This window comes from Chiloscyllium plagiosum, chromosome 3 (assembly GCF_004010195.1).
Source record: "Chiloscyllium plagiosum isolate BGI_BamShark_2017 chromosome 3, ASM401019v2, whole genome shotgun sequence".
Taxonomy (NCBI): domain Eukaryota; kingdom Metazoa; phylum Chordata; class Chondrichthyes; order Orectolobiformes; family Hemiscylliidae; genus Chiloscyllium; species Chiloscyllium plagiosum.
In genome coordinates, this window is record NC_057712.1 from 133,664,866 (window position 1) to 133,689,674 (window position 24,809).

The 24,809-nt window shown below is 43.4% G+C and overlaps 1 protein-coding gene across 1 annotated transcript in view; it reads right to left on the minus strand.

The window, feature by feature from the left end:
- The window catches only part of LOC122540182 (dynein axonemal heavy chain 8-like), a 1,320,893-nt gene that overhangs the window by 814,609 nt on the left and 481,475 nt on the right, over positions 1-24,809 (minus strand). Inside the window, exons 23-24 of the mRNA XM_043675532.1 lie at positions 11,056-11,171; positions 4,753-4,853 (exon numbers count right to left, since the gene is read on the minus strand). Of these exons, the coding sequence (XP_043531467.1) occupies positions 4,753-4,853; positions 11,056-11,171 (217 nt within the window). The remainder of the gene's footprint in view (positions 1-4,752; positions 4,854-11,055; positions 11,172-24,809) is intronic.

The following is a 24,809-nucleotide window of genomic DNA, read 5'->3' on the forward strand; positions in this document are numbered from 1 at the left end:
TCCAGGTGAATTTAAGGTCGGGGTGGAATGTGTTGGTGAAGTTGAATTGCTCAACCTCCTCGCGGGAGCACGAGGTGGCGCCAATGCAGTCATCAATGTAGCGGAGGAAGAGGTGGGGAGTGGTGCCGGTGTAATTACGGAAGATCGACTGTTCTACGTAGCCAACAAAGAGACAGGCATAGCTGGGGCCCATACAGGTGCCCATGGCTACCCCTTTGGTCTGGAGGAAGTGGGAGGATTCGAAGGAGAAATTGTTAAGGGTGAGGACCAGTTCAGCCAAACGAATGAGAGTGTTGGTGGAAGGGTATTGTTGTGGACTTCTGGAGAGGAAAAAACGGAGAGCTTGGAGGCCCTGGTCATGGCGGATGGAGGTGTAGAGGGATTGGATATCCATGGTGAGAGTCCAGCATGTTTATATGCTTGATGATTAGTACAGACATGAAGAGCCAAAGGCTCATTTTGTATGTTGTAAAACTCTATCATGATACCATCTATGACTTTACTCAAAGATTTGTAAATATTTGGAATTCCTTCTTTTAGAGGGTGTGAAATATCAGTTGTTAAGTTTGATAGAACAGACATCAATAGATTATTAGTTATGCATGGCATCAAGGAATATGAGGATAGCATGGGACTATGGCAATGAGTTAGATGAATGGCCAAGATCTAAAATGGCAGACGAGGCTCAAGGGGATGAATAGCCAGCTCCAGCTCCTAAAGATCAATATAGTAACAAAAATAGACTCCTACTTAAACCAAACAAAATGAAGAACTTTGGATGCTGGAAATCTGAAACAAAAATTGAAATTGCTGGAGAAACTCAGCAGGTCTGGCAACATCTGTGGAGAGAAAGCATAGTTAGCATTTTGGGTCCAGCGATCCTTCTCTAGAATTGAATTTTTGTGCAAATGACTTTGACTCTCCAGTTGCCTACCATTTCAACACACCACCAACATTTCTGGCCAACATTTCTGTCTCAGGCTTGGAAAATGCTCCAGGGAAGCTTAGCACAAGCTGGAAGAACAACATTTTCCACCTGGGGACCCTGCAACCTTCAGGACTCAATATCAAGCATCTTCTCCCATGTCGTTACCTCACCACTACACACCAGGCCTCATCATCACACGGGCTGTTATCACAACCAACCCATTGTCAGCTACTAATGGCCCCTTCAGCAGGTATTGATTTTTCCAGGCGAACCACTACCCTTTCCTTTGTCTGTCTAACTGCTGTGTCCTCTCTCTGGGTGCCATCTCCACCTTCCCCCATCCCATCGTCAGCAAATGTTTCCTAGTTACAGTCAGTTCCAAATAAAGGTCACTGGACCTGAAATATTAACTCTGCTTTCTCTGCACAGATTCTGCCAGACTGACTGAGTTTATCCAGCAATTTATGTTTTTGTTTTAGATTCCTACCTAATGCCTCACTTGGAAAGACTGATTGATCACGGTGGCAATGTCAGATTTCTGACTAAAATATTTTTGTGAAAGGAAAATTTGTAGTTCATTTAACACCTTGAACTAAAGAGATGTCAGGCTTTGTCACACCAAATGATCTTTTCCAATGCTCAATGATGTCATTCAGACCAAAACATTTCAGACACTAATACAGAGACAGTTGTATCCTGATAATTAGGACAACATGAATCCATCTTCATATCCTGGAATCTTCCTTTCAATAAGGGTAGACATTAACAATAAAATTCAGCATTGTCTCCGGAGTGCTTGTATCTAATGTGGCCAGTACAATTTGTGACTCCTCAATACTGAAGCACTCTGTGTACAGCAAATCCCCAACAAAATCTAGTCTTGGGTTGAGAAAGAAGCTTGTGCCATTGAAGTGCCAGACAATCATCTTCTCCAACAGGAATGATTCAAACCATCACATCTTAATGTTCAATGGGTTCAATTACCATTGCTGAATCCCACACTATCACAATTCTGGGGATCCCATTGACCAGAAACCAAATTAGATGAGTTACATAAATACTGTGGCTATAATAGCAGGTCAGAGACTAGGAATCCTACTGCAATTAACACAGTTCCTGACTCCCCTCGGCCTATCCACCATCTACAAGACACAAATCAGGAGTGTGATGGAATACTCCCCACTTTTCTGGATGAGCGTAGCTCCAACAACACTCCAGAAGCTTAATTCCATCCAGGATAAAGCTGACCACTTGACTGGGACTCTATCCACTACCTTCACCATTCATTGTATTCACGAGTGTCACACAGTAGCAGCAATATGTACCATTTCTATAATGTAGACTCCTCAGACAGCACCTAACAAACCTATGATTTCTGCCAAAGAGAAGATAAAGAACAGCAGATGCATGGGAACATTGCCATCTGCAAGTTCCCATCAAAGCCACTCACCTTCCTGATTTTAAAATGTACTGCTATGCCTTCAGTGTCACTGGATCAAAGCTCCTCCCTAACAGCACTGCCGCTGACAGCCACGATATGCACTGCAGTAGTTCAACAGGCAACTCTCCAGTGCCTTCTCAAAGCTCATAAGTTCATAAGATATAGGAGTAGATTTAGGCCATTCAGCCCATTCAATCATGGCTGATATGCTCCTCACCCATATTTTCATGCCATATCCGTGGGCGGCACGGTGGCACAGTGGTTAGCACTGCTGCCTCACAGTGCCAGAGACCCAGGTTCAACTCCCGCCTCAGGCGAGTGATTGTGTGGAGTATGCACGTTCTCCTCGTGTCTGCGTGGGTTTCCTCCGGGTGCTCCGGTTTTCTCCCACAGTCCAAAGATGTGCAAGTCAGGTGAATTGGCCATGCTAAATTGCCCGTAGTGTTAGGTAAGGGGTAAATGTAGGGGTTGCGCTTCGGCGGGTCGGTGTGGACTTGTTGGGCCGAAGGGCCTGTTTCCACACTGTAATGTAATCTAATCTGTAATGTAATGTAATCTAATCTAATCCCTTCAACCCATTACCAACTAAAAATCTGTCTAACTCCTCCTTAAATTTACTCACTGTCCCCGCATCCATCGCATTTTGGGGTAGCGAATTCCAGATTCAAAACCCTTTGGGAGAAGTAATTTCTCCTCAACTCTGTTTTAAAATTGCTACACCTTATCCTGAGATTGTGACCTCTCATCCTAGAATGCTCCACAATGGGAAGCATTTGCTCCACTTCTATTTTATCCACACATCTTATCTTCTTCAATATCTCAATTTGATCTGCCCTCATTCTTCTAAATTCCAGAGAGTTGAACTGGCCTGAACTGTTCAATCTCTCTTCACACAACAAACCCCTCATCCTTGGGATCAATCTAGTCAATCTCCTCTGAACTGCCTCCAATGCCACTGCATATTTCCTCAAACAAGGGGTCCAAACTTGTACACATTCCTCCAGGCGCGGTCTCATCTATACCTTGTATGGTTGCAACATTACTTCCTTACCTTAATATTCTATTCCTGTAGCTATAAAAGCCAACATTTCATTCCCTTTCTTTATTATCTGCTGTATGTGCATGCTAGTTTTCTGTGACTCACGAATGAGGACAACCAGATCCCTCTGCATCGGAGCACCCCAAAGTCTATCTCCATTAACATAACAGGTCGCTTTCCCATTTTTCCAACCAAAATGCATAAGCTCATACTTATCCACATTAAACTCATCTGCCACATTTTGGCCACTCTCCTAACCTATTTATACCAATTTGTAAGATTCTTATTTCCATCCTGCCTATTACCATCCTGCAATTTACCATCTTGCCTCTTTTTCTGTCATCATCAAATTTGGCTATAGAGCCTTCTATCCAAGTCCAAGGACAATTAGAGATGGGCAATAAATGCTGGCTCAGCCAGCAACATCCACATCCCATAAATATATAGGCCAATTTTACTAATGAAGGAATGAAATTAGCAAGTGAACTGGAAATGGTTACCTGAAGGTACATCCATGCCAGAGTTGTGGGAGGTATCCAAAGGGGAGATTCAAGTGGCTCAGAGGTAATTTGTTCTCAAAAGTGAAAAATGTGCAACAGCCAAATGTGGAGACACCTAGCTATCAAGGAGCTTACAAAGTAAGATAAGCCAAAAATAAAGCTTATGCCCAATACTAAGAATTCTGCTATAGAAAGCCTACAGGATTATAGGAAGTGAATGGATACAAAGGAATTTAGGAAAGCAAAGAGAGGGTGTGAAACAATATTGGCAAAATAAATCACAGCGAACTCAAAATGTTAGGAGCAAAAGGATAACGAAAGAAAGAGTAAGGTCCACAAAAAGACCAAAAATATAACATGCGTAGATGTGGAAAATGTTTGTATAGTTCTAAATAAATAATTTACATCTATTTTCACAATAGAGGTGGCCAATGCAGAATATTGTGGCTCTGAAGGAGGAGTGTGAATTATTGGATGTGATAACTGCGAGGGTAGAGAAAGTATTAGCGGTTTTACATTTAGAAAATCCCTTGGACTTATCACTTTTTCTGGCATCCTAACAAGATGCTATTTTGACCCCATGCAATCTTTAACTTCTTTTTGTTAGCCACAGCGGATTCACGTTTCTCATTAGTCGTTTGTATCCTAAGGAAATCTTTATAAGTTGTAGAGACTGTCGCACTTCTTTATATTACTGGCCACTGCCTGTCAGCCACTAAATGTTTTGGACAAATTATTAAATCCACTTAGGCAAGTGTAATTTTGGAAAAATGTATTTTATAGAATTATTACCACATCTAAAAAGATAGAGTTAAGAAATAGAAATTCAGTAAAAAAAACTTACTTGAAAACTCTTCGTTTGAAAATTTCCAGTGACAGATGTGTAGATTTCACTAAAGCATCTAGCAATTGATGGCTAAAATATGCATAAAGTTCCTTAATATCCTGGAAAACACAAATAGGTAAAGAAGATAAAAACAATTTTAAAAATAAATAACTAGTTCCTGATTATCTATTCACTACATTGTCATTGACTAATATTAATGTATTAATAGAATTTTGCAGTCTCAAAAGGGAACATTCAAACCCTTGCACATATCTTACTCTGAGAATAATTCATTTGTGCTTTCACCCTCTATCCATTACACATTATGAATTTTGAGTTTGGATATTTACAGGAAATGAGTATTTCCAGGAGAGCTGGAGCTTGCTAAATTCAATAGCCAAATGCTATTAGGATATTTTAACTCTATTCCTCACACAACAGCTGACCAGATATAAAGACAAAGGCAGGCTATCCAGCGGAAAAATCTGAGGTAAAAGGCCACAGCCAGAGACAGCTGAAGAATATCCTCAACACTCAGAAAAGGTCAGTTGCAGAAGATACACAACTCGGAGATGCAAGGAGGATCTGTCTGGTTGGCAGATTAAAGAGAGTATTACAGATATGAAGACAGAAAAGGAATATGTGAATAGGAGTATGCCATCAGGTTATCAAGTTTGCTCTACTGCTCAATTAAATCATAGTTCATTGCCTCCCTCAACAACACTTAGACCAAAACCCCTGGATGTCGAGGACAATTCAGGACTGGATAAAGAAGAAGAGCCGGGCTTTTGGCAAGTCTAAAGGGAGCAATTCAACTGTGGCCCTAAAAGAATACAGGAAGTGCAGGATGGAACTTAAGAAAGCAATTAGAAGAGCAAAAAGGGACATGAAAAAGGACTTGTGAATATGATTAGGGAGAATCCTAAGGCATTTTATAAATACATTAAAAGGAAGAGGTTAACCAGGGAAAGATTTGGGCCCATCGGGACCAAAGGGGAATCCTGCGTGTGAAGCTGCAGGATATTGGAAAGATGTCGAATGAATACTTCTATTCTGTCTTCACTGTAGAAAAGGAGAATGTAGATTTGGAATTCAGGAAAAGGGACCAAGAGGAACTTGCACACTTTGACATAGGAAATGGGGAGATATTGGAGGCTCTGCCAACCTTAAAAACAGGCAAATTCCCTGGCCTGGATGAATTCCAAAGAACAAAGAACAAAGAAGATTTACAACCCAGGAACAGGCCCGTCAGCCCTCCAAGCCTGAGCCGATCCAAATCCACTATCTAAACCTATCACCCAATTCCTAAGCATCTGTGTCCCTCTGTCCAGACACACCTTAAATGAATCTACCGTGCCTGCCTCTACTATGTCTGCTGGCAACACATTCCAGGCACCTATCACCCTCTGTGTAAAGTACTTGCCGCATATATCCTCCTCAAACTTTTCACCTCTCACCCTGAACGCGTGACTTCTCGTTATTGAATCCCTCACCCTGGGAGAAAGCTCATCTCTATTTACTCTGTCTATACCCTTCATGATGTTGTAGATCTCAATCAGATCCCCACCAATCTCCTTTTTCATAATGAAAACAATCCTAACCTACTCAACTTCTCCTCATAGATAGCACCTTCCATACCAGACACAATCCTCGGAAACCTTCTCTGCACCCTCTCCAAAGCATCCACATCCTTTAGATAATGTGGTGACCAGAACTGTACACAGTATTCTAAATGCGGCCGAACCAAATTCTTGCACAATTTTAACATGACATGCCAGCTCTTATACTCAATACCCCATCCGATGAAGGCAAGCATACCATATGCTATTTTGACCACTCTATCCACCTGTGCAGCCACCTTCAGGGTACAATGGACCTGAGCTCCCAGATCTCTCTGCTCACCAAAGGATCTAAACTCCCAGATCTCTCTGCTTATTTCATCCCAGGCTGCTGTGGGAGGTGAGGCAGGAAATTGCAGGGGCTCTGACACAAATTTTTAATTCCTCTGTGGCCATGGGGGAAATGCCAGAGGACTGAAGGATGGCTAACGTGGTTCCAATTTATAAGAGGAGTGGTAGAAAAGAAGCAGGAAATTACCGATCAGTAGGTCTCACGTCATTTGTAGTGAAACTATTGGAGAAAATTCTGAAGAAACAAATTAATAGCCATTTGAAAAGTAATGGGTTAATTAGGGATAGTCAGCATGGTTTTGTCAGAAGGAAGTCATGCCTAACAATTTTTTAATAATATTTTGAAAATGTAATCAAGCGTGTTAATGAGTCAAGTTCAGTTGATACCATTTACATGGATTTTAGCAAAATGTTTGACAAGGTCCCCCACCAATGATTGAGAAGGTTAAAGCACATGGAATTCAGGGAAACTTGGCAAGCCGAATCAGAAACTTGTTTAGTAATGGGTCAAAAAAGGTAGTATTAGAAGTTTGTTTGAGTGACTGGAGGCTGGCGTCCAGCAGTGTGCCACAAGCATCAGTACTGGGACACTTATTGTTTGTTATATACATAAATTATATGGATGAAAATGTAAGGAGAGGGAATGTGAAGCAAATTTTCAGATGACACCAAGATTGGTGGAGTGATTAATAGCAAAGAAGATGGTTACAGGAAGAGGTAAATGGGTTGATCAAATGTGCAGACCGCGGCAGATGATATTTAACTCTGATAAGTGCAAGGTTTGCACAAAGTGCACTTTGGAAGAATAAACAAAATTAGGGAGTATTTATTTAATGGCGGGATACTGGGTAGCTTAAAGAAACAGAAGGATTTTGGGTTAATTATTCACAGATCCTTGAAGTTAGCAGAGCATGTGATTAGGATAGTTAAGAAAGCATATTGGTCATTTGCTTTCATCAGTCGTGGCATACAGTAAAAGAGTAACGTTGGTAATATCAGAGTAGTACAGAGCACTGGTCAGGCCACTGCTGGAGTACTGTGTACAGTTCTGGTCACCTCACTATGGGAAGGATGTGAGAGCTCCAGAAAGGGTACAGCGAACATTTACCAGAATGTTGCCTGGGATGGAAAATTTTGAGCTTTAAGGGGAGACTAGATAGACTTGGATTGTTTCTTCTCAAGCAAAGAAGACTGAAGGGGGACATGTTTGAGGTGTATAAGATATGAGGGGTATAGACAGGGTATTAGTGAGTTTTGAGAAGATTTGTAGCTCAGGTTGAGATTCTGGATGTAGGTTTGATTAGATTAGATTACTTACAGTGTGGAAACAGGCCCTTCGGCTGGAAGGTTCATCTTCAGCCTGGCTTCGTTTGGAGGCTCATTGAAGATGTTACCTAGCATGGTGATGAAACATCTGAAAATGAACCTTCCAGCTTAGCGAGCAAAACTACATCCAGACAGGGTGATTAGAGAGTGGCTTGGTTGAGGAGACAATTATGGGAGGCCATAGTCTTAGTGTAAGAGGCAGGAGATTCAGAAGGAATTTGGGGGAAAAAACTTTTTGACTCAGCAGGAGATGGGAATCTGGAATGAACTTGCTGAAAAGGTACTGGAGGTTGGAAACTTTACAAATTTTAAAAAATATGTGGATGAGCACTTCGAATATTATTATATTCAAGGATATGGGACAAGTGAGAAAATTGGGATCAATGCATATTTCGTGATAGCTATGTTGGTGCAGACTTGATAAGCCAAAGGGCCTTTTCTGTGCTGTATGAATCTATAAATCTAGAACATAAGATATAGGACTAGAATTAGGCCATTCAGCCCATCATGTCTGCTCTGCCATTTGATCATGGCTGATAATGTTTCTCCACCCTATTCTCCTGCCATCTTCCTGAAACCCTTGATTCACTGACAAAGAAAACCATCATTCATGCTAGTCAGACTCCAGAAACCTATAAATTTCTATCTTATCCATGTTCTGTTATTGATTTTTTATAGATTAAAGGGAATTCTAAAAATCACTACCTTCTTAAAGAAATTCCTCCATATCTCAATCTTAAATGCCGACACCTTAATCTGAGGTTCTGTTCCAGGTTATAGACTGAACAACCAAGGCAAAAATTCTACCTGTATCCACCCCGTTATGCTCTGTCAGAATTTTACAAGCTTTGTTGAGATCACATTTCATTGTTTGAAACCCGAGAGAATATAGGTCCAAAAAAAGTTTCAAAATGAACTCTTGAATAATAAGAATGTGATAAATAGATAGTTGGCTAACAATAATAATCATAATCTTCAAAAATTCTGAAAGGCTTTTCAAACATGATTACTTCTTCATAAATCCATGTAGACACCGCCCAATTGTGTCATTATTTCCTGAGTGTTCAATTATCACATACTTTATGATAATTTCTAATATTTTCCCAACTGTCTTCAAACTATTTAGCTGGTAGATTTCCATTTTCCATCTCCCTCCCTTTTTAAAGATTGAGGTTAGATTTGCAACTTTGCAGACTTCAGGATGATTTCCAGAAACTATAGATATTGAAAGATCACCATCAATGCGCCCATTATTTCAATAGCCACCTCTTTTAATATTCCATGATGGATCTGATCATCTGGTTGAGGGGATTTGTCGAACTTCAGCCCAGTTAATTTTTACAATACTACCTAATCACTGATGTTAAGTTAGTTTAATGCTTCCATTTCACAAGTCCATTGGTTGTCTTATATTTCTGTGAGATTTTCTGTATGTTTTTCCTTGAAGACAGATGCAAAGTGATGGTTTGATTTTTCTATCATTCCCTGTTCTCCAGTATAATCTCTTGTGTTTCCACCAGTAATGGACTACATTAGTCCTAGTTATTTTATCATGTTTGCATAGCTATTAAAGCTTTCACAATCTGCCTTAAAGGTTATTGCAAGTGTAGCAACCCAGGCTAGACCCATTACTCCACAGATCACATCATCAAATAAAAATATTTTTTCCAGCCAACAAGGTGACCAATGAAATACCTTATCTTAATCAAATTTTAAGCTGCAAGATCTGAAAACCAAGTTTCTTAAAAAACACAATTATGGATATCTATCAATAACAAATCAATAATTGGCAAATGCACAGCCAGTAAAATGAAAGTATAAATGCTTATGCCTTTAAATATCCAAAAACATACATAAAAACACATACACACACTCAAGGAAAATGACAAAATTAAATAGATTTTTCTTGGTTTTCTGAGAAAGAAAGACATTTTAAGCAATTAAGTTATTCTTGAAGACTAATGAAATATCTTTAGCACACATGGTTAAGGAAAATCCCAAAGCCTTTTATTCGTATATAAGGAGCAAAAGGGTAACTAGAGAAAGGGTTGGCCCACCTCAAGGACAAAGGAGGAAAGCTATGCGTGGAGTCAGAGTAATTTAGGTGAGATTCTTAATGATTACTTTGCATCAGTATTCACTGAAGAGAGAGACATGATGGATGTTGAGGTTAGGGATAGAAGTTCAATTACTCTAGGTCAAGTCAGCTTAAAGAGGGACGAAGTGTTGGGTATTCTAAAGGCATTAAGGTGGACAACTCCCCAGGTCCAGACGGGATCTATCCCAGGTTAATGAGGGAAGCGAGAGAGGAAATATTTGGAGCCTTAACAGGAATTTGTGAGTTCTCTGTAACTCGTATTTTAACAGATTATGCGGCGAGGTGAGTTTTTCTGGGTGGTTGGTTTAATTAACAGAAGGGTTCACTGCTGTGTCATAATACAACCATAATAAACATGACATGTTTTGTAAAGTTTACCAGTAGTCAAGCCAATTATTTGCTGGAGACTGGAAAGTGTCAGAGTTTGAATATACAGTCTGTTTGTATGGAAAAAGAGTATAAGCAAACCTGTATCAGAATTATAGTTAGCCAGCTCAGAAGATCATTATGTATGAAGTTGGGGTACTGTCCCTTTAAGAGAGCTGGTCTGGTGACTCACAAGGCATGAATCCAGGGGTTCAGTCTAAAGCCAGCTATGGAGATGTGAGCAACCAAAATAAAATGTTTGTGTTCGCAGTTTACCTGTGCCTCCCTTGTGCTTAATTCTTGGTTCACAGTGAATTACAAACTTAACAGCCAACTGATGAGTGACTGAAGGTTTGGACACCTGTTCCAGTCTGATCCTTGTTAAATCTGCAGAATCCAGTTTACTTCTGATTGGAAGCATTGTATGGGTAAGATTTTTGCAATATTTTGTATTGTATTTTGTTTTAATAATGAACAGTAGGTATATTCCATTGTTTGCTCTGCCTTGGGTTATGATATCCAGAGCAAACCCAACAGACCAGGAAATGTGGGAATAAAAGTCTACATAGGATACAATAATCTTTTATAAACCAGTCAGTCCATTTAAAAAGCTTTTTCTACCTTTTCAAGCTCCTCATATTTTTTAATCTGTTGGCTATCATCTTTAATTTTGCTGGGAATCCTGAAAGGTGCATTTTCTTCTTGAGGGACTTCTGTAAATACAACTCGTCGACGCTCTATATTCAAGCATACAGGACAAAACATGAGATAAATTTCAACTAACATGATTATTGTTCAAACTCATTCCACACTGTCAAAAAAATCCATCTCTCGACATTTTTAAAAACCAGTTTTAGTTCATTTAATATGTTTAGTAAAATTAGAAAGCTGGAGATTTCCCATGATGAAACGCATGTATAAATACAATATAGATTTTTTAGCAAAATTCAAGTCCATGGGATTAAAAGGGCAATGATAACATGGATGAAGATTTTGCTGAAAAACATAAAACTGAAAATTAGTGGTGAAAGATGGTGTTTTTCAAACTACAAACGTGCTATCCTGTTATACTTTACACTGTGATGTCCACCAGAGGTTAGTATAATGACTAAAGGTAGACTTGTCATAGTCTTACGAGACCATAAGGCTGCTTACCCGTTAGAGATAAATGATTACCGGTGGTTAAAGGAAAAGTTTGGGAAGGAGAGATGTGTCCTGCACGATAACCTCAGCTGATGTGGAAATAGCACAAATGTTGTTAGCACTACTCTGCATTGTAAAACAGCTAGTCGAAAGTGAGGACTGCAGTTGCTAGAGATTAGAGTCGAGTGTGGTGCTGGAAAAGCACAGCAGGTCAGGCAGCATCTGAGGAAAATCGATGTTTCAGACAAAAGCCCTTCATCAGGAATGGTTTTTGCCCGAAATGTTGATTTTTCTGCTCCTTGGATGCTGCCTGACCTGCTGTGCTTTACAAGCACCACAGCTACCCAGCCAAATGAGCTAACTAAGCCTTGGATAAAATCTACTTCACCTGTTAATCTATATTAGTCACATAGATTTAGGTATAGTGAACATAATTTCAAAGTTTGAAGATAACACAAAAATCAGAAATGTAACAAACAAGGAGGATTGTAAGAGAGTTCAGGAGGACAAAAACAGTCTGGTGAAACAGGCAAATACATGGCAGGTAAACTTAACATAGAACATAGAACATAGATGAATATAGCACAGTACAGGCCCTTTGGCCCTCGATGTTGCGCCGATCCAAGCCCACCTAACCTACACTAGCCCACTATCCTCCATATGCCTATCCAATGCCCGCTTAAATGCCCATAAAGAGGGAGAGTCCACCACTGCTACTGGCAGGGCATTCCATGAGCTCACGACTCGCTGAGTAAAGAACCTACCCCTAACATCTGTCCTATACCGGTTATCCAAATACCGGAATCCCTCCCTCCTCCACCATCCCTGTAGCCACGCATTTAACTGTTCTCTCTCCCTATTCCTCGACTCTCTATCACGTGGCACGGGTAACAAACCAGAGACAACAACTCTGTTCGTTCTAACTCTGAGCTTCCAACCTAGCTCCCTGAAAGCCTGCCTAACATCCTCAGCCCTCCTCCTACCTATGTCATTGGTGCCAATGTGGACCACGACTTCGGGCTGCTCCCCCTCCCCCTCCCCCTTAAGGACCCAGAAAACACGATCAGAGACATCACGTACCCTTGCACCTGGGAGGCAACATACCAAAACGTGAATCTCTCTCGCCCCCACAAAACTGCCTATCTGTGCCCTGAACTATCGAGTCCCCAATTACTATTGCTCTGCTCTTCTCCACCCTTCCCTTCTGAGCAACGGGGACAGGCTCCGTGCCAGAGGCCTGAACCCCATTGCTTACCCCTGGTAAGTCGTCGTCCCCACAAGTATCCAAAATGGTATATTTGTTCTTGAGGGGAACGGCCGCAAGGGGTCCCTGCACTGGCTGCTTCCTCCCAGTCCCCCTCACTGTCACCCATCTGTCTGCAAAGTTCTGGGAGATGTGAAATTATATGTTTTAGTTAAGAAAGACAAGCAGAGGCAATACAAACTGAATAATATAGTTTTACATACGTTGTCTACCACCATCTCCTCGAAGGCAATTAGAGATGAATAATAATTGCTGGTCTAACTAGCATTATCCTGCTCCTCAGATGCTGCCTGATCTGCTGTGCTTTTCCAGCACCACTGTAATCCTGACTCTAATCTGCAGCATCTGCAATACCCACTTCTGTCTAGCATTATCCATATCCCATAAATAAATAAAAGCAAAAGAGCCAGTTAATTAACTTATCCAAAGACAATGAATCTAATACCTCCCTTGAATGCCCATTCAACAACATCCTAAGTGTTTTCTTTGACCTGAAAACTAACTGGACCAATTATACAAGTATGGTGAATACAGAAGGAGATCAGGAAGTGTGAATTATACAGCAAGTATTCAATTGCTAATTAACTAAATTCTGTCCATCATCAACAAACCAAAGGATCAGGAACATGATGAAATATTCTCTAATTTCAACCCAATTCCAGCTGGGTGTCAATTCTGAAAGCTTTGCCTTGCTCACTTTCTGTAAAATTTGCGACCTCACTTCTTCCACACCCCAGGAAGTTCTTAGTGATGAATAGAACCATTATTACCTATTTAAACCATGCAAATTTAACACTTGAAATAAAAAAAGAATGGACAGGTAGATGACATGAACAAGCCATCACTATACAGCAACACAGGATCAAAACTGAAAAAAGACAAGCACTCCAAGAAAACCTATCAACACTCACCCAAAACAATGATACAGACAACACAGAGACATGGATAAAGAACCTCTCAGACAGACCACTCACAGACTCAGAGAAATCCATCCTGGTATGTGGACTAAATTTTAACTACAAAGATGCCAGAAGAACTGACTTCCTGCAGCACAAGAGGCCACACTAAAAAGCAAGGACTGGATGAAGAAACACAACAGTCTATCAGACAGGTGATAGTCTAAGCGGAAAAGAAAACAGGAGCACACTCGCCACAGAGGAAAGGAAAGCAGTGGAGAAACTCAAAGGGACAAGAACATAGTGATACTACCAGTGGACAAAGGGAGGATGACAGTAAAATCAGCAGAAACCAGTGCGTAGAGAATGCAAACAAACTAGTCAGCGATACATGTCTCTGCTGACCAGATCTGCGGGAAGTGCATCCAACTCCAGCTCCTTGAAAACCAAGTTAGGGACCTGGAGGTGGAGCTGGATGAACTGCGGGTCATCTGGGAGGCTGAGGGAGAAATTGAGAGGATATACAAGGAGGTGGTCACTCCTCAGATGCAGGATAAGAACAGCTGAGTTACAGTCAGGGGGAGGAAAGGGAACCAACAGATAAAGCAGGGATCCCCTGTAGCTGTTCCCCTCGCAATAAGTATACCATTTTAGATACTGCTGGTGGGGATGTCCTACCAGGGAAAAGCCATAGTTGTCAGGTCTCTGGCACTGAGCCTGGCACTGAGGCTCAGAAGGGAAGCAGGAGAATATAAAAGCACTAGTGGTAGGGGACTCAATAGTTAGACGGATTGACAAGAGATTTTGTGGTCAGGAACGAGACTCCCAGAAGGTATGTTGCCTCCCCGGTGCCAGAATCCCGGATGTCGCCGATTGGGTTTACAGGATTCTGAAGGGGGAGGGTGAGCAGCCAGAAATCGTGGTACAGAAATCGTGGTACATATTGGCACCAATGATATAGCCAGGAAAGGGATTGACAATCTGAAAAGTGACTACAGAGAGTTAGGTTGGAAGCTGAAGAGCAGGACAAGTAGAGTAGTGTTCTCAGGTTTGTTATCGGAGCCGCGAGATAGTGAGGTGAGGAACAGGCAGCAAGTGCAGCTTAACACATGGCTGCACAGCTGGTGCAGGAGGGAGGGCTTCAGATACCTAGACCATTGGGATGCCTTATGGGGAAAGTGGGACCTGTACATGAAGGATGGGTTGCACCTGAATTGTAGGAGCACAAATGTCCTGGATGGAAGACTCGTTCATATGGTTTGGGAGAGTTTAAACTAGCTTGGTGGGGGGAGGGGGGGGGAGGAAACCAGAGCTACATATCTGAGAGGAGGGTCGTTAGATATGGAAAGTGAAAGGATGTAGTGAATCTATCGGGAAGGTTATTCATGTGATGGAACAAAGGGATTGGTTAAAGTGTGTCTGCTTTAATGCAAGGAGTGTCAGAAATAAGAGTGATGAACTCACAGCATGGATCAGTACTTGGGACTATGATGTTGTGGCCATAACAGAGACTTGGGTTTCACAGGGGCAGGAATGGTTGCTAGATGTTCCAGGGTTTAGAACTTTTAAAAAGAACAAGGGGGATGGAAAAAGAGGTGTAGCATTGCTAATCAGAGAGTGCATCACAGCTACAGAAACAAAGGTTGTTGAGGAAGGTTTGTCCACTGAGTCAGTATGGGCGGAAGTTAAGAACAGCAAGGGAGCAACCACCTCATTGGGGGTTTTCTACAGACCCCCTAATAGCAGTCGAGAGATTGAAGAACTCACAGGCTCGCAGATTTTGGAAAAATTCAGATGTAGCAGGGTTGGTGTTATGGGTGACTTCAACTTTCCCAATATTGACTGGAACCTCCTAAGTGCAGATGGTTTGGATGGAGCTGTTTTTGTCAGGTGTGTTCAGGAGGGTTTCCTTACTCAGTATGTAGACAGACCGACAAGGGGAGAGGCCATTTTGGATTTGGTGCTCTGCAATGAGCCAGGACAGGTGTCAGATCTTGCGGTGACAGTGACAACAACTGCCTCACATTTACCATACATTTGGAGAGGGAAAGGAGCAGTTACGAAGGGAAGGTATTTAATTGAGGAAAAGGAAATTATGATGCTATCAGGAGTTGGGAAGTACAGACTGGGAGCAATTGTTCCACAGAAAGGGCATAACAGACATGTGGAGACTGTTTAAGGAGCAGGCTTGCTAGAAAGGAGCTCAGAAATGGACTGAGGAGAGCCAGGAGGGGGCACAAAAAAGGCTTTAGATTAGATTAGATTACATTACAGTGTGGAAACAGGCCCTTCGGCCCAACAAGTCCACACCAACCCGCCAAAGCGCAACCCACCCATACCCCTACATTTATCCCTTACAGGCAATTTATATGGCCAATTCACCTGACCTGCACATCTTTGGACTGTGGGAGGAAACCGGAGGAAACCCACGCAGACACGGGGAGAACGTACAAACTCCACACAGTCAGTCGTCTGAGGCGGGAATTGAACCCGGGTCTCTGGCGCTGTGAGGCAGCAGTGCTAATCACTGGGCCACCGTGCCGCCCACTTGGCAGGAAGGATCATGGAGAACCCAAAGGCATTTTACTCAAACGTGAGGAATAAGAGAATGATCAGAGAGAAGCGAGGGCCAGTCAAGGATAGCGTGGGGAACTTGTGATTGGTGTCTGAGCAGATAGGGGAAGCCCTAAATGAGTTTTTTTGCTTCAGTTTTCATGAAGGAAAGGGACCTTGTTGTGAATGAGAACTTTGAGGAGCTGGGATACAGGCTTGAACAGATCAAGATTGATGAAGTTGATGTGCTGGAAATTTTGGCAAACATTTAAGATTGAGAAGTCCCCAGGGCCAGACCAGACTTATCCTAGGTTGCTCCAGTAAGCAAGAAAGGAGGTTGCTAAGCCACTGGCAGAGATCTTTGCTTCCTCACTCTCCACGGGAGTTGCACTGGAGAATTGGAAGGAGGCAAATGTTGTTCCCCTTTTCAAGAAGGGGAATAAGGAAATCCCAAGCAATTACAGACCAGTCAGTCTAACGTCTGTGGTCAGCAAGGATTTGCAAAGAATTCTGAGGGATAGGATTTATGACTATTTGGAAAAAGCATAGCGTGATTAAAGGCAGTCAGCATGGCTTTGTGAGGGAGGTACTGCCTCTCAAATTTTATTGAGTTCTTTGAAGAGGTGATGAGACAGGTTGACGAAGGTCGAGCAGTGGATGTGGTGTATATGGACTTCAGCAAGGTATTTGATAAGGTTCCCCATGGCAGGCTCATTCATAAGGTCAGGAAGTGTGTGGGATACCGGGAGATTTGGCTGTCTGGATTCAGAATTGGTTGGCTGACAGAAGGCAGACAGTGGTTGTAGATGGAAAGTATTCAGACTGGAGGTCAGTGGTGAGTGGTGTCCCGCAGGGCTCTGTTCTTGGGCCTCTGCTCTTTGTTGTTTTTATAAATGACTTGGATGAGGAGGTTGAAGGGTGGTTGCCAATGACACAAAGGTTGGAGGTGCCATTGATAGTATCAAGGGCCATTGCAGGCTACAGCGTGACATAGACAGGATGGAAAGCTGGGCTGAGAAATGGCAGATGCAGTTCAACCTGGATAAATGCAAAGTGATTTTGGATGGTTGAACTCAAATGCTAATATAGGATTAAAGACAGGATTTTTGGCAGTGCGGAGGAACAGAGGGATCATGGTGTGCAAGTACATAGATCCCTCAAAGTTGCCACCCAAGTGGATAGGGTTGTTAAGAAAACAAATGGTGTTTTGGCTTTTATTAACAGGGGTATTGAGTTTAAGAGCCGCGAGGTCTTGCTGCAACTCTACAAGTCCCTGGTGAGACCAGGAGGTACGGGATACCAGGAGATTTGGCTGTCTGGATTCAGAATTGGTTGGCTGACAGAAGGCAGAGAGTGGTTGTAGATAGAAAGTAGTCTGACTGGAGGTCAGTGGTGAGTGGTGTCCTGCAGGGTTCTGTTCTTTCCAGCACATCAACTTCATCAATCTTGATCTGTTCAAGCCTGTATTGTGTCCAGTTCTGGTCGCCCTACTATAGGCAAGACACAGAGGCTTTGGAGAGGGTGCAAGGAAGGTTTACCAGGATGTTGTCTGGACTGGAGGGCTTGCCTTATGAAGAAAGGTTGAATAAGCTCAGACTTTTCTCTCTGGAGAGAAGGAGGAAGAGAGGAGACCTGATTGAGGTGTACAAAATAATGAGAGGAATAGATAGAGTCAATAGCCGGAGACTTTTCCCCAGGGCAGAATTGATTGGTATGAGAAGTCATAGTTTTGAAGATATTAGGAGGAAGGCATAAAAGAGACATCAGAGGTAGGTTCTTTACGCAGAGAGTTGTGAATGCATGGAATGCATTGACAGCTGTGGTGGTGGAAGCAAAGTCATTGGGGATATTTAAGCAACTGCTGGATTTGCACATGGATAGCAGTGAGTTGTGGAGTGCATAGGTTAAGTTACTATATTTTACATTAGGATTAAATCTCGGCACAACATAATGGGCCTAAGGGCCTGTTCTATGCTGTACTTCTCTATGTTCCATGCGGAGATCGATGATGGACCATATCTAAAGGAACACCATGTATAAAGACCTGGACAAAGGGAGAAAAAGTACATTCAATGCTACCCTCACCCTGATGGCCACCTTTGTGTGTGGCTGCATCAAGCTGTGCATGGAGCCCCAGTACACAACCACCAAGTGTCACTGTATACTGAAGTTTTGATTAGGTTAGACTCCCTACAGTGTGGAAACAGGCCCTTCGGCCCAACAAGTCCACACCGACCCTCTGAAGAGTAACCCACCCGGACCCATTTCACTCTGACTAATGCACCTAACACTATGGGCAACTTAAATAGCCAATTCACCTGATTGCACATCTTTGGACTGTGGGAGGAAACCGGAGCACCCGGAGGAAACCCGCGCAGACACGGGGAGAATGTGCAAACTCCACACAGACATTTGCCCAAGGCTAGAATCGAACCTGGGTCCATAGTGCTGTGAGGCAACAGTGCTAACCACTGAGCCACCGTGCCACCCCAACAGGGTGTCCCCGGGGTTGCAAAGGATGGGCCTGGCCTCACTGCTGTGGAGCACTCCAAGTAGTTGGACCATTCCATATTACGTCCTTTGTGGAGAAATTGGTGAAGAAAAAAAACACTTTGACCACAAGTCCATCAGGAAGTGGTCAGCATGTAGTGTCCTTGAGACCCTTCGGGAAAAGGAGAGGGTTGATCCTGTCGAGTGGATCCCTGAGCAAACTGTCAAAACCATTTGGCAGAACTTTCCAACAAGCACCAAGACATAGTGGTGAGAAGGGCTCTGCCTATGAGATTCCTTATGCATGCCTGGACTGTCTGCACCACTGCACGCTGCTCTCGACTATCATACTGGAATGTGCCTATGCAATAGAAGTCTGGAGAAGAATGCAGTTGTGTATATTGAGGCTCATCCCAAGCAGATCTGTGACGTAGGACTCCGTGCACTACGGTCTGTTCCCCGGGACATGCACAGAGACGAACATCAACTGCGCCTGGAGGATTGTCAACTGGTGAAAGATGCTCTTTGGTCTGCCCAAAACCTGCTGGTCTTCCAGTTGAAGGAGTTGACCCTGAGCGCTTTAGGGAACATCTCCGAGACACCCGCACCAATCAACTAAACCGCCCCGTGGCCCAACATTTCAACTCCCCCTCACATTCTGCTGAGGACATGGAGGTCCTGGGCCTCCTTCACCGCCGCTCCCTCACCACCAGACGCCTGGAGGAAGAACGCCTCATCTTCCGCCTTGGAACACTTCAACAGCTTCCTCATTTCCCCTTCCCCCACCTCATCCTAAGTTTCAAACTTCCAGCCCGCACTGTCCCTTTGACCTGTCCGGACTTGTCCAACCTGTGTAGCTCCTTTTCCACCTATCCACTCCACCCTCTCCCCCCTGACCTATCTCCTTCATCTCCTCCCCCACTCACCTATTGTACTCTATGCTACTTTCTCCCCACCCCCACCCTCCTCTAGCTTATCTCTCCACACTTCAGGCTCTCTGCCTTTATTCCTGATGAAGGGCTTTTTCCCGAAACGTCGATGCTGCCTGAATTGCTGTGCTCTTCCAGCACCACTGATCCAGAATCTGGTTTCCAGCATCTGCAGTCATTGTTTTTACCTACCTGACTGAACATTGCAGACTGGCACATTCCATGGTTCAGGACTACGTGCTGAGGGACACACTAAAGCTTGGGGCAGCTGCCATCAAAGTGCAGTGGTGAAAGTCCACCGTGTAAAGTCCTTCTGCTCAAGAATAACAGGAGTCCATTCAGTAATGGGCCCTGCTGACAACTCAGCTAAAGGCCAAGAGGTTGACTGTCAATATAGACAATGGCTAATATCAAAGACTTAATTTGTTCTCTGTAAGTAAAGACCGTATAGATCTGAATGGCTTCATTAACTGTACATGTACAAAGATTTATTTCTATGAATAAGGTATATTTAGGCAATAAGACAATTCTGGGAGAAGTCAGCCCAGACCCACGACTGCTCAGTACAGTGAGGAAGAACCCGGTGTCAAAGAACGTTTAGCCCCCAATGTCACATCACTGTAGTCTTTCCATACTTCCCTTCTCCTCTAACCAAAAAAGAGAGAGATTGAGATAGAATATTAGGAAGTTTGTTGTTGCCCGGAGGGTATTTGGTCTGTTTGTAAAGATTGCATTGTAATTTAAGTAACCAATTAGTGCTGCTGGTTAGTATATGTGCAGCCTTAGGTGAATACTGGGTTTCAGTGAGTAAGGCAAGGAAGGTAAGATTCCTTTATCTTTCTTAGTGTAAAGGGGCAGAGGAGGCAATTATGGCAGTGGTGTGTTCCTCCTACCTGATTTGGGAGATCAGGGAGCAGTCTAGTGTCCCTGACAAGAATGTCTGCAGGAAATGTGACTGGCTGCAGCTCCTCACAGACCACATTGTTCGATTGGAGTGGCAATTGGACACACTGAGGAGCATACAGGGTCAGAAGACACATGACACCAGGTTATTGTCCAAAAGGTTTATTTGTCATCACAAGCTTTCAGAGTGCTGCTCCATCGTCAGGTGAAGTGTGATCGACACTAGTTACAGGGAGGTGGTCAAACCATGGCTTCAGTCAGGTAGATTGGTGACTGCCAGGAGAGGCAGACAGGAGTCTCCTGTGGCTATTCTTCTCTCTGATAGGTACATCTCTGTGGCACCACAACTGGCTCTGCTGTTGAGCAGGATCGGGCAAGATCCAAGTGAACGATAGTGGTAGGCGACTCGCTAGTAAGGTGCACAGACAGTAAGGGCATTTCTGTGTCTGTGTTCAAGACTCCAGGATGGTATGTTGGTTTCCTGGTGCCAAGGTCAAGGACATCTCTGAGTGGTTGCATGAAATTCTTCAGGGGAGGATGAGCATCCAGAGATCATTGTGCAAATTGGTATCAACAACATAGATAGAAAGAGGGATGGGATCCTGTGGAGTGAGTACAGGGAGTTAGCAAAAAGGCTGAAAAGCAAGACGTCGAGGGTAGTAATCTCTGGGTTACTACCAGTGCTACGTGCTAGTGATACAAGGAATAGAATCACAGGAGTAATAAAAGCATGGCTAAGGAGCTGTTGCAGGGTTTCAAGTTCTTCGATCTTAGGGATCTTTCCTGGGGCAGGAGTGAACTGTCCAAGGGGGATGGGTTGCATCTAAACTGAAGGGGAACCAATATCCTTGCAGGGAGGTTTGCAAGTGCTACTTGGGAGGGTTGAAACTGGAGTGACAGAGAGCTGGGAACCAGAGCAGCAGGTTAGCAAGAGGAGGGATTGAGGGGAAGGTACATATTAGGGTCAGTAAACCATAAAGGAAGGACAGGCAGAGACAGATAAATTAACACCATGGTACAAATGGTTGAAGTGTGTTTATTTCAAGTATTATGGGTAAGGCAGATGAGCTTAGAGCCTGGCTCAGTACATGGCATTATGATGTTGTGGTCATTACAGAAACTTGGGTGACTTTAACTTCCCCAATATTGACTGGGATTCCCTTTGAGCAAGAGGCTGAGACAGGGCAGAATTTGATAAATGCATCCAAGAGGGTTTATTGAAACAGTATGTGGATAGTCCAACTCGAGGAGGGGCCATACTGTACCTTGTACTGGCTGATGAGCCTGGCCAGGTGTCTGACCTGTCAGTGGGAGAGCATTTTGGAAACAGATCAAAACTCCTTAGGTTTTAAGATAGCTATGAATAAAGATAAGTCAGGACCTTATGGCAAAATACTAAATTGGGAGAGGGCAAAGTACATCAGTATTAGGCAGGAGCTAGGGAGTTGATTGGGAGGAGCTGTTTTCAGGCAAGTCCCATTTGATGTGCAGGAATTCTTTAAAGACCTGCTGATTAGAGTTCAGAACCGGCATGTTCCAGTAAGGAAGAAGGATGAGAATAGCAGGGTAAGGGACCCTTGTTTAATGAGGGAGGCTATGAATTTAGTCAGAAGGGAAAAAGAAGTCGATGTAAGGTTTAAGAAGCTAAAATCAGACAGGGCACATGAAGGATATAAAGAAAGCAGGAAAGAACTCAAGTAGAGAATTAGGACAGCCAGAAGGAGCCATGAAATGACCTTGGTAAGTCGTGTGGAAGAGAATCCAAAGGCATTCTATACATACATCAAAAACAAAAGGATAACTCGGGAGCAGGTAGACTCAAAGATAAAGATAAAAATAAAGGAGGGAACTTGTGCTTGGAGGCAGAGGATGTGGGTGAGATCCTAAATGAATACTTTGAGTCAATATTCATCGAGGAGAAGGATATGAAGAATAGTGAGATTTGTGTGGAGTATGCTTATATGCTACAGTATTTTGAGATCAAGAAAGAAGTGGTGTTGGGTCTCTTGAACAGCAAGAGAGGAAATTGTTGGGGCCTTCAGCAAGATATTCATATCCTCATGAGCCACCAGCACAGAAACGGACCCTTTGGTCCAACCCATTCATGCCGACCAGTTATCCTAACCTAATCGAGTCCAATTTACCAGCAGTTGGCCTATATCCCTCTAAACCCTTCCATTCATATACTATCCAGATGCCTTTCAGATGCTGTAATTGGAGAAAGTGAGGACTGCAGATGCTGGAGATCAGAGCTGAAAATGTGTTGCTGGAAAAGCGCAGCAGGTCAGGCAGCATCCAAGGAGCAGGAGAATCGACGTTTCGGGCATGAGCCCTTCTTCAGGAATCCTGAAGAAGGGCTCATGCCCGAAACGTCGATTCTCCTGCTCCTTGGATGCTGCCTGACCTGCTGCGCTTTTCCAGCAACACACTTTCAGATGCTGTAATTGTACCAGTCTCCGCTACTTCCTCTGGCAGCTCATTCCATACACGCACCACCCTCCATGTCAATAGGTTGCCCCTTAGGTCCCTTTTATACTTTACCCGCTAACCGTGTACCTATGTCATCTAGTTCTGAACTCCCCCACCCCAGAGAAAAGACTTTGCCTATTTATCCTATTCATGCCCCTCATGATTTTATAAACCTCTAAGGTCATCCCTCAGCTCCAGGGAAAACAGGCTTGGCCTATTCAGCCTCTCCCTATAGCTCAAATCCTCCAACCCCGCAAATATCCCTGTAAATCTTCTGATTAGATTCCCAACAGTTTGGAAACGGGCAATTTGGCCCAACAAGTCCACACTGAAGAGGAACCCACCCAGACCCATTTCACTCTGACTAAAGCACCTCACACTATGGGCAATTTAGCATGAAAATGTGTTGCTGGAAAAGCGCAGCATGTCAGGCAGCATCAAAGGAGAAGGAGAATCGACGTTTCGGGCATAAGCCTTCCTGAAGAAGGGCTTATGCCCGAAACGTCGATTCTCCTTCTCGTTTGATGCTGCCTGACCTGCTGCGCTTTTCCAGCAACACATTTTTAAGCTCTGATCCCCAGCAACTGCAGTCCTCACTTTCTCCTAGCGATTTAGCATGACCAATTCACCAGACCTGCACATCTTTGGGTTGAGGGAGGAAACTGGAGCACCCGGAGGAAACCCTCACAGACATGGGGATAATGTGCAAACTCCACACGGACAGTTGCCCGAGGTTGGAATTGAACCTGGGTCCCTGGTACTGTGAGGCAGCAGTGCTAACCACTGAGCCACAGTGCCACCTGAACCCTTTCAGGTTTATTACATCTTTCCGATAGGAAGGAGACCAGAATTGCACACAATATACCACAAGTGGCCTAACCAATGTCTTGTACAGCCGCAACATAACCTCCCAACTCCAATACTCAATGCTCTGACCAATAAAGGAAAGTATACCAAATGCCTTATCCACCTGAGACTCTACTTTCAAGGAACTATGAACCTGCACTCCAAAGTTTCTTTGTTCAGCAAAACTCTCCAGGACCTTACCATTAAGTGTATAAGTCCTCCTCTGATTTGCTTTAACAAAATGCAGCACCTCGCATTTATCTCAATGAAACTCCATCTGCCACTCTTCAGCCCATTCGCTCATCTGATCAAGATCCCATTGTACTCTGAGGTAACCTTCTTCGCTATCCACAGCACCTCCAATTTTGGTGTCATCTGCAAACCTACTAACTATACCTCCTATGTTCATATCCAAATCATTTATATAAATGACGAAAAGCAGTGGACTCATCGCCAATTCTTGTGGCACTCCACTGGTCACAGGCCTCCAGTCTGATAAGCAACTTTCTACCATTATCCTCTGTCTTCTAACTTCAAGGTAGTTCTGTATCCAAATGGCTAGTTCTCCTTGTATTCCATGAGATCTAACCTTGCTAACCAGTGTCCCATGAGGAACCTTGGTTGTTGGGGGGGGGTGTCCAGGTTGGGATGCTCTTCAGAAAATTGGTGTTGACTTGAGGGGCCAAATGGCCTGCTTCCATACTGTAGAGATTTTCTGATACTTTATGCATTCCTTCTTTCTTAAATAGCATTGATACATTATTCTATTCTAATCTACTGGCACCCTTCCAGGATCTAAGCATTTTTGGAAGGTTAGAACCAATGCATCTACTTCAGTGCTGCTACTTCTTTTAAGTCCTACGATGTAAGCCATCTGGCCCT